At 43.7% G+C, this 15,600-nt stretch overlaps 1 protein-coding gene across 1 annotated transcript in view; it reads right to left on the bottom strand.

Moving 5' to 3' along the window:
• slit1b (slit homolog 1b (Drosophila)) overlaps positions 1-15,600 on the bottom strand; it is a 60,777-nt gene that overhangs the window by 24,301 nt on the left and 20,876 nt on the right. Inside the window, exons 5-16 of the mRNA XM_030426828.1 lie at positions 8,093-8,164; positions 7,851-7,922; positions 7,692-7,763; positions 7,078-7,241; positions 6,827-6,974; positions 5,448-5,519; positions 2,982-3,053; positions 2,421-2,492; positions 2,083-2,226; positions 1,820-1,983; positions 749-772; positions 50-194 (exon numbers count right to left, since the gene is read on the bottom strand). Of these exons, the coding sequence (XP_030282688.1) occupies positions 50-194; positions 749-772; positions 1,820-1,983; positions 2,083-2,226; positions 2,421-2,492; positions 2,982-3,053; positions 5,448-5,519; positions 6,827-6,974; positions 7,078-7,241; positions 7,692-7,763; positions 7,851-7,922; positions 8,093-8,164 (1,221 nt within the window). The remainder of the gene's footprint in view (positions 1-49; positions 195-748; positions 773-1,819; positions 1,984-2,082; positions 2,227-2,420; positions 2,493-2,981; positions 3,054-5,447; positions 5,520-6,826; positions 6,975-7,077; positions 7,242-7,691; positions 7,764-7,850; positions 7,923-8,092; positions 8,165-15,600) is intronic.

The following is a 15,600-nucleotide window of genomic DNA, read 5'->3' as shown; positions in this document are numbered from 1 at the left end:
CTGCTCAGGTGTGCGTGTTCTGCTCAGGTGTGTTTATTTGGTGTCTCACAGCTCTTCGGTAGAGGACGGCAGGTGTTCAGGGAACTTGGTGAGTCGGAGGTTGGAGCAGTCGACCACGTTGGCCTCACAGCGACACTTGGCGGGACACACAGGCTTACTGTTGCACTCGTAGCTCAGACGCCTGTCTTCAGTACCTACACACACACACACACACACACACACACACACACACACACACACACACACACACACACACACGACGGACAGAGGGTATGAATGATGTGGGTCAAACTCAGGCAACATCTCAATGTTTTCCATAAGAGCAGAACATTTCAAGTAGTCTATAAATGACAGATATCATGTAAACCTCTGTACAAGTCAACACACAAATCTCTCTCTCTCTCGTTTCAGCTTTTGTTTCTAATCAGAAAGATTGAAGGTCGTTCTGGGAACATCAAGTTACTCCATGTGTGCAAACATAACGTCCTTGGTGGAGGTAATAAACTCATCACATCAGGTTTAACTTGATCTAACAAGCTAAACTAAAAGGAGAGGATTACAAAAAAAGATTGAAGTGTCAGAGGAGATCAGGCCCATGTAGTCACGTGTGTTGTTCTGCTTCTGCTCCGAGTGCATGTTGTTTGATTTTAAATCTTGTCGAGTTGTTGATTGTGTTTACAGCTCTAGTACACAGTGAAGGCTGGACAGTCCAGTATATAGTGGAACACAAACAGACAAACACAATCACCTGGGATGTGGTACTGCTCCTTGGCTGCCAAGAGAAAGAAAGAGAAACAAAACCATGTCAGTCAAAAACACACAAACAAACACACAATTTGGAGGATGTCTTGCATAAAACTGGCATAAAATGATGTGTCTCCATGTTTGTCTGTTTTGATGGACGTGATGTGTCGGCCTGCGAGCGGTTTTGCCAGGCCTGGCAGCAGAGTGAAGCAGTTTATGTGCTCATCAGAGAGGCTGCCACGGCTTCACTGGCTTCACACTCTGGCATGGTGCGGGTGAAGGAACCAGCCAGGAGCAAACAGTGTGATCAGCTCCATGTATTCTCATTCTGTTGTTACATATTTCTTTTGAGGGAAGCTTCGCTGTAGCTCGTAAAGCCAGACTGTCACTACTTCCCTCGCTTCACACGTCCGTCTGTCTTTCACTCTCTTCCTGCTCGATCTAGTCTGGTGATTCCGATGTGATACCGACCAATCCACCGATTGTGACGCTCACATTGTGACGCTGACTCTGCTGCGATTCTCTGATCTAAGAAACAAACTTGTTCGAGAAATGTAATGAAGACGCTTATACACACTTCAGTCTCATCGTGTTTGGACTGTGGTTCAGTTTTTACCTGCCTTAATAAATCTACACCACGCCGTTTACAAACCATCCAAAAATGCTGCTGCTGAGCTCTTAAAGGATCAACATGACTAGTTATGGAGCAGCTGCATGTGAAAGCTATGAAACTTCACCTGACTTTCTATCAGCATGGGGGAGAGTGGATAATCGTTTTTGAGTGAACTGTTCCTTTAAAAACTCTGGCAGTTTGTGCTTCCTACTCTGCAGTTCGTAGGCTTTGTCTCCAAATAAGCTTGAGGTCTTAATTCTCTTTAAGTCTGTTCAGACCGACATTGTAGCGTTATATGTTCTATAATTCATCTTTACATCATCTCATATATTTGTATATTTTACCGTGTTTGTTTAATCTGCTGTTCAGTCTTAGTTTTATTTATTTGATTCTCTTTGACACACACACACACACACACACACACACACACACACACACACACACACACGCACACACACTGACCGGAGCAGCGGAACTTGTTGCTCTTGATCTGTGCGATGCGTTTGTTGGCGAGGCGGCGAGGGCTGGCGCAGCGTGCTCCGCTCGTCTCTATGGGGTTTGAGCGCAGGAAGTCGGCCAGCCACTTCACATTACAGTCACACACGAAGGGGTTCTGGGCCAGGTGGCTGATGGGAAATCACAGGGGGCAGGACATCAGTCAGATCAAGACTGAATGGAGTGGAACAAGAACCTAAAATAGTGTGTGTGTGAGTGTTTTCTCTCACAGGGTCTGGATGCTGCGCAGCGAGCTGAAGGTGCCTTTCGCCAGACTCTGGATTTTGTTGTCATACAGCGACAGCAGAGCCAAGTTCTCCAGATCTTTGAACACCGACGCTCTGATGCAGTGGATCTTGTTGGCATTCAGCAACCTGATGAACATGAAACAACATCAGCATCGATGAACTCAACGACTTCCCATAAACCTAGCATTTGACTTGGCAAGAACTGTGCGGAGACACATCGGTTTCAATCCAACAAACTGAAAAATGACGATCGCGTTGACTCCTGAGATTCCTTCGTGTAAACGTCGGTTCAGTAAATGCACGCTGTGGTTCATACTTACAGCAGCTCCAGAGAGGCCAAGCCGTCAAACACTCCGCTGGGCAGCTCCGTGATCTTATTACCATACAGCACCCTGCACACAGAGAACAGCTGGTTTCACTGACGGGAATCTGTGTTCATATATTTTCCATCACTTACTGTTTAACTTATTATATTAAATCACATTTTACTATCAATTTAACAGTAAGACTCTTATTTCATGGGTAGAACCTTAAGATGTCTTCACACTCAACCAGTGTAGACATATCAACACACTCACACACTCACACACACACACACAGACACACACACACACACACACACACACACACACACACACACACACACACATGCAGCCGCAGGCCGCCTGCTATGATTGTCCTGATATATTTCATAAGGAAGCTGTTTACAGAGAGCAGGCGCCACTTCTGAATTATTCAGACCAACAGAAGCACAAACACACATGCATGCGGTGCAAACATATGGAGGTATAGACAGGCTTAATACAGACATATGTAAACACATATTGGTGGAGACACACACACACACACTCACACACCGAGACAATCTGTGTGTTACTCACAGGGAGTTGAGAGCTCGGAGGCCGTGGAACGCATCAGGAGCGATCTCAGATATCTGGTTGTTACTCAGGTCTCTGGGAATGAAACACGCACAGACTTCAGTCACAGCAAGAACACACACTGAGCAAGAATCACTCGACGCTTCATCTTTGTTTTCATTTGAAGGTGAAATCCGTTTAGACCGTCTTTAAAGTTTGCAGCTTACATCACCATCGCACTCTGCAGGGGATATGTTGTTATCCTCGACTGCAATTTCAGTTTAAACAAAAAAAATTCAGTATTTCAATGTTGTTTTTATCAGTTTCAGAACAGAGCTGAGAGGCTGTGTACACCTGGCATTAACATCCATCCCAGTGGTTCACTGACATGTAAATGTAATTCTCATCATCCAAGAGGCGTCTTCAATTCTAACTAACTGGAGAGGAGTTGCAGACTTTTAATGTCCCAGTGATGTACGTGTTTATTTGAATATATAAAGGGGAAGTGAGATCCGGTCAGAGGTGGTCACATGTTTATGCCATGTGTGAGCTGTCCACCTGTTATTGGATGTTTAACGTCCTGGTTTGTCCACTAAAACTTAAACTTAACCTGAAAAACAGTCCTTGTATAATATTGATAGCTGCCAGTAGCTTTAACAATGAATCTGAAAATGTCATTAATAACTCAAAAAACTCCAGTGGGCCTTTTTTCTGGCATTGCTGAGCTGACTGTCCTACAGTACGTCGCCCCCCCGCAGAGATCTGCAGGTCTTTTACATCCAGTCCTTCCAACTTTGAGGTTTAGTGATACTGAGAGTGTCGTAATGTAATTTGTCACTGTGTTTTGCCAATAGCGGCACAGACTAAAGAGATATTAGGATTACATGCTGATGAGAAAGTGATGCATTTTTTATTTTATGTAACATGTTTTTTCCCTCTGGGGTAGAAAAATACATGAATGGTTTTATTGTTCCTTCTTCTGATCCCCAAATCAGACTGAATAATATAAAAAAAAAGGTTTATAAAGAGGAGAAAGCCCACTTCATGAGATGACTGGACTGTAAGTGAGCTTGACACAAACGTTTTACATGAGAGGCAGTCTCTAACAGAGCGAGAGGCGCTCTGTGGGCCAAGATGAAGTTTTAACATCTCTAATTCGGTCGGGCCTTCCAGACCACAACATGGCAGATTATACAATCCTTGTTCTGCTGCCACATCTCAGTCGCTCAAATGTCATCATAAATTTGAAGACAAACCACTTAAACCGGCCTGGTAATGTAATCAACCCCCTCCTCGCAGGGCTCAGAGACAGTCTCACAGTGATGATGTAAGAGGACGAGCCGGGGAGACAAGGACAAGATTGAGAGGAAGAGGGAAACCGCAGAGAGACAAAGAGGGAGACAGAGAACGACTGAGGATGGAAATGGGCAAAGGAAAAGAGAAAGAGAGAAGCGGCGGACGGAGAGTGGACGGAACAAAAGCCGCAAAGAAAGAAAAGAAGAAGGAGGAGGAAATAAAACTCAAACACAAGGCGATGAAGCTATAAACATTATTATTGTGGTCACATGTGCATTTTTCTAAAGAACATATTAGGCGCTTGATTCATCATGTGAGACCCTTTAAAAGCCTCTGACGGGGACTGTAACAGCTTGACATAAATCAAGCGCTCCTCTGTGCTGAAAATCCACTGGGGCTGTTTGTTATGTCAAGCAGGGAAACCACAGCTCGGTGAACAGTGGAGACAGAGGAGGAAGAAGAGAGCGATCCAGTTGGCAGATCAGAGTTTAAAACATGAGAACCGTCTCAGAGGCATTGGCCCTCTGGAGGCAGGCATACTGTCATCTCATTGGTTGAGGTGAAACTGAAGGGGCGGAGCCATGAAACCAGAGCCTCTCTAGAAAGATGCTGTTAGCTTAGCTGAGTTTCTACAACCTCCGGTGAAGAGAAATGTCTATTCAATCACTGTCATAATAATGATAACCGTTCAGCAAATCACAGACGCTACAGGAAAATATTTAGTGTTGACGTTTAAGTTCTTGAGCCAAACACAGGTTCAGTGAAAAGAAGTGGGATTTAAGCTCTAAAGAAATCGATCTTAATGTTAAAATCAATCTTGATTTGAGTGTATTCATGAGTATTTGTGCGTATGATTTCTTTTTTACGGTCTCATCTCCTGAGGAATTCCAGAGACAGATGAGATGTTTACCCTCCTGTATGTCCTGAGTCTGGCTACGGGTTTTCTCACTACCGTCTTAGATTAAACAGGGCTTGAAGCAGGAAAAAATCCTGTGCCTGAACATTTTTTATGCATTGGGGAGTACACTTCGCCAAAATATTGCTACGCCGGATTTCCGGCACCGTGCCGGAGGTCTTCAAGCCCTGGATTAAAAGGACAATGATGGGAAGAAACACGACATTCATCCACTGATATTCATGAGCCATCCCTGAAAAGAATATTCTTTTGAGTCATTATGTCTTCAGAGGACTCACATTCGACGAAGCTTCTTGTAGGAGGTGAAGGCGCCGGGAGGAACTGACTTGATGCCATTCTGCTCCAAACGACTGGAGAGAGAGAGTGAGACAGACAGACAGACAGAAAAACAGACAGACAGACAGAAAAACAGACAGACATTAATAATTTGCCTCCTGCAGGCCGCTGCACATCAACAGCACAGCTGGCAGCAGGATGTTACTTCCATCAACTGTCTGTAGTTTCCATTTAAAGCACTCGAACATTTGTCGACATTCAACATTAATCCAAATCTCTGTTCTCCTGTCAACTCTTACAGCACGACTCTAACTCGAAGTGACACTAAAGAAGCTTCATATCTTGCAGGAAATTCAAGACATAAAAGTTTTAATTCAAAACTAGAGACCATGATAGGATCTCACCAGCAGCAAAGGCCTGTCATCATGTTGACGTTTTGGCCCGTGAGCGCTCGGTAGACGTTACTACATTATTACATGAGGGCTCAAAATCAATGCTGCATCATAAGTGGCACAAGTCACAAGAAAAATGTGCCTGCTTGTGGATTAAATCCCTGCGTAGAAAGCTTAAAATATATATTCAGAGCAAGAAAAAAACAGCCTTTTCTTAATCTGTTAGCAAACCTCAAACGGATTTGTATGACAAACACCGCAGACTAAGTTCCCTGACTTATGAGTCTCCTCTAAATCTGTTAGTATCACCTCACCTGAATACAAATGAGTCAAGTCAAATCAACAAGTGACAAGTAATCATTCAACAGCCTCCATCTTCTGATCCTCGCTTTGAATAACAAAAAAACTCCTTTTCCCTCAGACAGATATAACGTCAGTAGATTACAATATTGAGAACGACTGTATTCTGGGCTATTATTAAATATTACACTTAATAAATATAAAGTAGCGGTTATAGTAGACTCCAGTATGATGCAGTAAACAGGGTTCGTACACATTTTTCAAATGGTCAAATTCAAGCACTTTTCAAGCACTTTCAAGGGTCATTTTAAAGATTTTCCAGCACCTTACTGCTGGGGTAAAATACGTATCTAAAGGAATATATATACTTGTGATTTTTTTCTTCACTTTTTATCACAATTATGTACATTGTATTATGCTGTAAACATCTAAAATTATATTCTATAATAGCAAAAACTTCAGAAATTAATTATCCAGTCTGATCCCAATTTTGTAAAAGACACAGAGTTATAATGTCAAGCACTTTCAAGCACTTAAACTAAAATCCAAGCACTTTTCAGACCTGGAAAACACAACATTGAAATTCAAGCACTTTCAAGGATTTCAAGCACCCGTACGAACCCTGAGTAAATTCTTCACTTGGACTGTTTCTGTCTCAGCTGAAACAAAAACTTCCAGATGATACTCACATCTCAGTCATGGCCTCGGGCAGGTGGGCGGGGATGGCAGTGAGGCCCCTCCCTCGACAGTCCACGATGTTGTTGCTGCAGGAACACATGGGAGGGCAGGAGCCGGACGCCAGGCTGCACGGCTGAACAAAGGCACTGCCGCTGTGGCCTGGAGAGGAAAAGATGGAATAGGATGGAAGGAAAAGGGTTCAAATATCAACTCCATCATCCACAGGTGGACCTGAGTGTGTCGTGTCACTGGGCTGCCGTACCTGAGCAGGCGAAGTCGCTCTTGCGCAGCTCGGCGAGGTTGAGGCCCCTCAGCGAGGGAGGAGAGCTGCACTGTGTGTAGAGGCCTAACGCCGCCCGCTGCCGCAGCCACGGAGACAACCAGGCCAGGTGACAGTCGCAGCGCAGAGAGTTCGAGTGGAGACGACTGGGAGGAGGAAGACGAAGGGAGGGACAGAGGAGATGGGAGGAGGAAGACCAAGGGAGAGACAGAGGAGATGAGAGGAGGAAGAAGAAGGGAAGGAAGGAGTTAATACATTGTGGAGGGTAAGAGCACAGGTGTGAGTGAAGGAAGGTCAAAGGAAAGGAGGGACGGGGAATGAAGTAGAGTACAGGGAAGGGAAGATATGGAAAAATAGGGGGAGAGAGGGATGGATAAAGGAAAGAAGGAATGGCAAAAGAAGGAGTGAGAAAAAATGCAAGGAGAACAAAGAAAGAGCAACAAAGAAAGAAAACATTCAAGAACATAGAAAGAAAGAACGAGAAAGGAGAGAAATAATTAGTAAGAATCTGTCTGCTGTTTTTCACATCTCTTTCCTGTTTCCCATGTGAACAGTCTTGCATTCTGGGTAACGTAGTGCGATGGGCTGAAACTCACAAGGTGCGGAGCTTCGGCATGTGGTTGAAACTGGAGACAGGAATACTGCTAATGTTGTTGTTGTTCAGCGTGCTGGAAACAGAGAAACCCAAATCAAAGTCATCCCAACATTCTATATACGAGCTCCTGGACTTCATCTGGACTCATCAGGATACTCACAGAACCTCCAGAGACCGCAGAGCTCTGAACGCCCCCTCCTCTATACAGCTGATGTGGTTTTTATCCAGCTGACTGGTGAGAAGAAGAACACGACACAACAACCAGTTAAGTATCTGAAAGAACAGTGATCTGATTGTGTTCACAGTTTGCTTGTGTTGTACTCCTTCCTTTAATTTCTAGTTTCCTCTATTTTAATTCACTACTTTGTGTGTGTGCATGTTATTGTGTATACTTTCACACACAGGTTTTTGAGGTCTGTGGCTCCTCTGAAGGCTCGTCGTGGGACGGCCTGGATGAAATTTTCACTCAGGTCCCTGAAAAACAAGGAAACAGAGAGAGACAGGAAGTTACCATTGAGATATTTCTTTTGCTGGATGTTTTTTATTCAATCTATTCACAAATCTAGTCTGTGCACTTGTTAACACATACATTCTGTGCAGAGGCGATGGTACAACGTATACGACAGGCGTAGGACAAAACATTTCATTTCATGTTCTTGCAAAACATTCGCGATCCTAAATAAATAAATATACATCATTTTTCAAAACACACACCTACAAGGGTTTGACTTTATAACTCCTTGTGGTGTACAATACAACTTAACTTACACAGATACATTTAAGAGAGGCACAGTTTTATCTTTCCTTTAAACATTTTAATTCCAGAGCTGTTCGTCTTTCTGGCAGTTTAGTCTTTTGCTAGTTTATGTCTGTTTACATCGAAATGATGACACACACACACAGTAAGCCAAGTCTCTTTGTACTTTGTATTACTACTCAAATATAGTGAAAGAGACACCACAATGTGTGAATAAATATACAGTTCTTGCATTTGTCTTTTAAGGGATTTGAGTCATTTTGTCCAACCAGTCTCTATAATCCAGTATTCTAACGGAACAATAGAAGACGGAGGAAGCGAACCCTTCTATTTATTTCCTTACACTGACAATAAAGACGCCAACATACCAGCTGCACCATCTGTGGAAGCCTGATGACTTACTGGCTCAATTCCTATCACGCAGAAAAACATTTAAAATGAATGGAGTCTGCACAAATCCACGTTGTAAACATTTTAAGTGTTCATAATATCTCTGCTGTTGAACACTGCTGTTCCTGCAGCTTCATCATCTTTATCTATAATCAGTTTATCAGTGTAGTGACTTTCAGGCCATTACCAGCGACTTCCATACCAATCTAAACACTGCTTCCTCTTTATCTTAATGTCGTGTTTCGCCCTCAGCCTGGAGGGATCTGAGGGAAACGCTCACATGTGTTACAGCAGGCCGACTGAGCAGAGAAAAAGACACAATACTGCAACCAGACAGAGAGCACAGAAACACTCATCTAATTTTTGTAGTCAAATGTGTGAATCTAGCAAGACGACAAAGGAATAAACTGATAAAAGCAGAACTGAAGGGATACAAACCCTGTGTGTGTGTGTGTGTGTGTGTGTGTGTGTGTGTGTGTGTGTGTGTGTGTGTGTGTGTGTGTGTGTGTGTGTGGGTGTGCGTGCATGTGTCAGATAAACCACAGAGGAGGATGTACATCATTTCTGGCTGCTGCCCTGGAGGACCTCAGACACACTCCATTAACGTCAGGGTCAGAGCAGAGAGCCTGACAGAGGAGGAAACACCCTCTGACTGACTGAGACCAACTCTGTTTCTCTGTTTCACTGTTTCACATCCAGCCTCAAACCAGCGTCTTTGTGAAAGCAAGCAGAAATAAACTCACACATCAGAACGTAACAATGAACCTGAATCTTTGGCGATTACCAAATTCCTCGCAGAGCAGAGCGGTCAGAAAATAAGCTAAACTAGTATCCGTCTGTTTCCAGGTCAAATGTGAAATCACTTGGTTGGATGCAGTTATTATTGATGTTTAATGAATATATATGTTGTACTTTTGAACCGTCGTTATAGAATTTATTGCAAAAACCTACTACACTGCACTCCACAATACAATACTGCTGAACACAACACCAGTAATGTTGATATTTTGGCCAGGGAAGGGTGCTAATACACAAAATGGCACATGTTAACAGTCCAAACATCAACGTTTTGAAGCCCATCTTGATGACACCCAATGGCTTGTTGGCTACCTCGAGTTTAGCACCATGTCTGTCCACAATCTGGCAAGTTTTTGGAGCCCTTTAGTGACCATATTTGGACAAGGGGGTGGAGCTGGAGAGAATATCCTAATTGGATCTGACTGAGAACCTGTAGACGTGCTGTTGTGGAGTCTTCTCAGTCACGAGGTAGCCAGGCCCTGTAGCATAACCTGCTTTATTGTCTATTTTACTCTGAAGGTGCTGTATTGATGAAGACCTGAAACTAATGATTAAGATCCTAAACTCATTAGGAAATTGTTTACTGAGGTAGTTAATTCAGCTGAGGCTGAGATGTCCCTAGATGGCCACCACATGTAGTTTTAGGGAAGACTATGGGTTTCTTCTGGCTCCATTTGGATTCATCCAGCAATTTAATTTTCAATTTTAACTGAACATCATTGTCTTTAAAGGAGACGGCCATGGCTACAGACAGTGTGGAGGTCTCCATAGTCGATCAGTGTCCAATCAATCTGTCAGTTACAGCTCTTTCTGTCAAAGGTTCAGTGGTAAACCAGAGGAAGTTTCGTGGAGAGGACAGCGGTTAAAAGCGGCAGGACGGCCTGAAATAAAATACATCCGCTCAACAAAACACAACTAAAGTAATTTAAAATAAACTAAACCCGACACCGTCTGAGGTCTGTGATAAAAGCAGAAGTCTCACTGTGTTGTTTAAGTAAAAAGCTCGGTAAGTGTCGGAGACGTGAAGCGAACAGCGCAGGATGTGATGAGGGATATACAGAGTGAGAGAACGGTGAAAAGGAAGACGAGTTGATGGCAAGACACTGATCATGTGTGAGGTGACGGAGGTATAAATAAGAAGAGCTATTAAAGAGCAAGGAAGGACCGAGCTGATGTGGGTCAGCATTTGATAGAGACTCGGGTCCGACTGATTGGGAAACACCAGGAGAGACCCAGAACACAGTCCAGGGATGATTCTGTAAAGCCCACCTTGTCAACAGTGTCAAACAGTGGTTTGTCACCACCCCTCTAGTTTCAGTTTTGCTACAGCTTCATGCTCAAGTTAGCATTATGACATATTATGACTGTTGGACTGTTGTCATGGTTTAGTTAGGTTTAGGCAAAGACCATAGTTTGGGTTAAAGTAACTGCGTTTTGTCCTGTAGCTTATGTAAAATAAGTTACGTAATGCAAATACGTCATTTGCTGTGTCTCAGTTCAGGGTCTGCATCCTCTGAAGGACTCGGCCTTTGTGGTCTTTGAAGGCGAGTCCTTCAGAGAGACTTTGTTAACCTCGTCAGTCGTTGTTAAATGTGACGGTCTAGCCTTTGGAGCATTTTCTGGTTGCGTCACCAGATGTTTTACCCTTACGTCACGATTTCTGCAGCCCAGGTCCGCGAAAGTGGCGATCTAGCCACGCAATGTCGCCATTTTCTCTCTTTCTTTTTTCTTTTTCGGGCGCGCAAACCCTAACCCTTCGAACTGGGACAGCTTTCACGTGACGTTGTGACTTAATTGGCCTTCAAATGCTCCTCCGAAGGATGCAGACCCTGAATTGAGACACAGCAACTGACATATGTTAACTTACTTAGGTAACATAAAACTTAAAATAAATCATTCTGGGGTCTTGGTCACAAATGGGACACGAGCCTTGGTCACCACCGGAGGGCTTGTGTGACCAATCCAGAAGTCAGAGACAGTTGAAGAGTCAGACAGAGAGAGAGAAGAAATACGACGACAACAAGGCGATGAGAGGAGACAGAGACAGAGAGAGAGAGAAGTGGAGACTTGATGGAAAGAGACGGAGGAGACGTCCGGTTGTACTCAAGGCCAGTGAACCAAACTAACCTCTTATTTTTGTCTGTCTGTTCCTCTCTGTTCACTTCCAGTTAAATACACTCATGGATGTGAGCAGCCGCGTTTTTGTTAAGGGATTTTTAGTTCTGTTTGTCAAAAGTTATTTATTCATCTCCAATACAGAAGAAAGAACAAAACAGAGCTCAGCTCAACAACACGACAGTATGTAGTTTCAAAGCCTGAACTCTGGTCTTTTCAGGAAACACAGCTGGAAGCTTTTAAGAACATGCTGTCAATGCTTCAGCTTCCAAAGCAGCAATTTAATGAAACAAAAACATACAGCAGATCGAAAAAAGAAAGAAAGTGTAATACGTTGTGATATGAACTGTGATGTGAAGTGCTTTTCCCTTCAGTTGGAGCAGGACAACTTCTTTCAAAGAACAGAGTTGCACGAAATCCAAAATATTAACGTCCTTCATGGTGAATAGAGCAAATTCGTTAAGCAGCGGAGAGAATTATAGTCTAGTGCACAACATTAAACATGTAAAAACTGACAAATGTAATCAGAGTCATTGGTCGACAGCCACCTACAGTATTATGACCACGTCTAAACAGCAGCATCACACATCAAAATAACTGCCTCTGTTCGTTCCTTCGTTCCTTTCTCTTTCTCGTCTCACACAGTGCTGTCTTGTGTTTCTGCAGATGTGTGAGAAGACAGTTGATTCTGTGGGTGCTCAGGAGCTCGGCGAGGATGCTGAGCGCCCACAGGGAAATCAAACTGTCAGCTGACAATATTGGAATAATTGGGTTTAGCTGGGACGAGGCCAAACGGAGCTGTGACTCGGAGCTAAACGTGTGTCAATTCCTATAATAAACAGTCTTGGTGTCCAGACAGCCCTCCTTCAGGTCTTGACCCCTGTGAGGCTTCATTCGGTGATATAATTCATGTCATCCTGCATCTCGGTGTGACCTGGTCTGACCTAATTGGCTCTAACACACCGACAATAACAGGAACAGAGGTGATGCGTGCAGAATAAAACACCCTGTCTGGTTACAACTAGATATTATAGTGTGAGCATCCCATGGGAATTAATACATTTGGAGCCTTCGAAGGCGGTGACATTTTAAGACGGGGACTGAATAATAAACAGCTGCAGGAAACGGATACGCACGAAGGTGTTTTACATTTACAGGGTTTGTTGTTACGAGCAAACAACGCTGCCAAACGTCTGACGGGCAACAAGGAGCCGGTCTGCAGAGGAAAGAACGTAAAGGTGAAGCTGCAAATTCAGGAAAGGATTTCTATATTTCAATTCATCAAGGAATGTACATACAAAGAGTGTGTAAACCAAACACTTATTGACCAGATTATTAATGAACTAATCAATGATCAAATAATGTAAAGAATATGACTATATGTATAGTTTGAATTCATACTCATATAAATACTTTACATTCCTCCACATTCACCGCACACACGTTTAAGACAGCTCTCTCTCTCTCTCCCTCACACACACACACACACACACACACACACACACACACACACACACACACACACACACACACACACACACAGACACACACACACACACACACACACAGCAATATCAAAGATGCTTTCCCATCAGGTTGTCAAGATATCTGTTGCCGGGACACCAGCAGGCTGGATATGATGTGTACCGGAGGGAAACAAAGACTGGTCACAGCTGGACGGGTGTGTGTGTGTGTGTGTGTGTGTGTGTGTGTGTGGACAGTAGGTAGTCTCATGATATTTGCTCTCTCTCTCTCTCTCTCTCTCTCTCCTGCTATCTCCTCTATTCACTTTCTGATCCGCTGTGTCCTTGTCCTCCCTCCCCTCCGTCCTTCCTCGCCCCTCTTCATCCTCTCATTGTCTCGCCGTCTCTCCTGTCATTCCAATATCCTCCTCATCCCTCCCTCCCCTTGCCCACAGCGGAGGGTGAGAAAGGTAAACTTTCCCACTCGTTTTCTACTTGTCAACCCTCCGTCCATCCCTCTCTCAGGACTCTGGGTCAGACACGGGTTAGTCTCAGTCAAGCTGGGAGGTCACGGAGGCGAAACTGTGAGAGTATCATGGACGTACATCCAGTTGATGACCTTTCCTGCTCATTACTTTTTTGGTATGCTTTCATACTTTGTTAATTAGAGCTGCAGCGACTGAGATTTAAATGAGTTTTTAAAAACCCAATTCTAAGAAAGAAATCAGGGTTCAGTTCCAGTTTTGGGAAGTAATTGGAATCGAAACTGCCAAAAACTTTGGTGTTAAAGACGGTAAAGTTTCTATATGCAGCATTACATAATTGAGCTGCTGTGTTGTGACTGTAACGCTCTACTGAGTCTAATGAGGTACCTTTTTCTTCCTCGCATCACACACACACACACATACACACACACACACACACACACACACACACACACACACACACACACACACACACACTGTTTCTTTGACCTCCAGCCAGGCAGGTCAGCAGACGGAGTCACAGCAACAACACAGTTAATATTTAATTGTCATAGTCTGGTCCACTCAGAGCACACAACTTGAATAAGTTATCATCTACACAACGGAACGATGCAGAGGAAGAGTCGGAGGAGGAAGGAAAGGTGACGAGAGAGACAGAGAGAGAGGGAAAGAAAAGATAAAGGAGAAGCGAGGACAAACTAAACTGAAGATAATTAGATGTGCAGCAGTCATGAGGATGACCATGAAAGACCTGCCACACACACACACACACACACACACACACACTGACTTTGGGGTCAGAATATTATCAATAAAGCAGACCGAAAGAAAACAGGAAAGAAGAAGAAGAAGGATCTGGTGAGAGAAAAATCTTCTTGTGTTACATCTGAAGCACAAACATTCATTTCCCCCCATTTCCCTTCAGTCTTTGTGTCGGCAAGCCACAGAGCTGCTGACAGGGAGCTCACACACACACACACACACACACACACACACACACACACACACACACACACACACACACACACACACACACATATGCTAAATATTAGCCTCACACAACATCCAGGGGAAAACATGGCTGCCCCTTAATTGAACGCAATCCGAGCATTTCACGCCACAAACAAGCTACGACACACACACACACACACACACACACACACACACACACACAGATGCACATTAAGGCGTATGCGTGACAAACTGACATGTTGCTGTCAGTGGACACAAACAAACAGGAACACTCTGGGTAAATCCTACATGACCTGCAGCCACTGAGCTGAGAGAGTTCATGACCCGATGGCACCCAGAACCCGGCACCCGTAACCATGGCAACAGGCCAAACTCTGCCAACTCAGGAGGAAAATATCTTAATTGTCCCGCTTGCTTTCTCTCTCTCTCTCGTTTCAGTTTTATCCTGCAAACTAAGAAGTTAAAGTGTGCAATGATACAGACTTGACTCACACACAGCTTCACAGAACAGCTGTTCATAATAATCTGTCCAGTTTTTCAAGTTCTTCTTTTTTACCTTTACATTCTGATATATTCACTCTCAGCTTTCAAAACTTTAATTTACTTTTTTGTTCACAACCTGACGATCTGTTTTCAGAGAAAATCAACTGCTAAACTTTCAGACCGAGCACGAATATTTTGGGATCTTTTGTTGGACAGAAAGAAGATTGAAATAATCAAGATGGAGGACCGTCTCAATGAACTGCATCTTTTCTATCCCTTCACTTCTTCATCACTTCCTGTCTTTTCGATCTTCAGTTCTGCCTCTCTTTTCAGTCAGAGGTCCTGTTTATTTTACTGTCGCCTCAGTCTCTACTCTCTTTCCTTCATTACACCCGCTGTCTACTCTCTTTGCTCTCCTCTCCATTACTTTCCCCTCTGCTGCAGTAA

The sequence above is a fragment of the Sparus aurata genome, chromosome 1 (assembly GCF_900880675.1).
Source record: "Sparus aurata chromosome 1, fSpaAur1.1, whole genome shotgun sequence".
NCBI lineage: Eukaryota > Metazoa > Chordata > Actinopteri > Spariformes > Sparidae > Sparus > Sparus aurata.
This window is presented reverse-complemented; position numbering and strand designations above follow the sequence as displayed.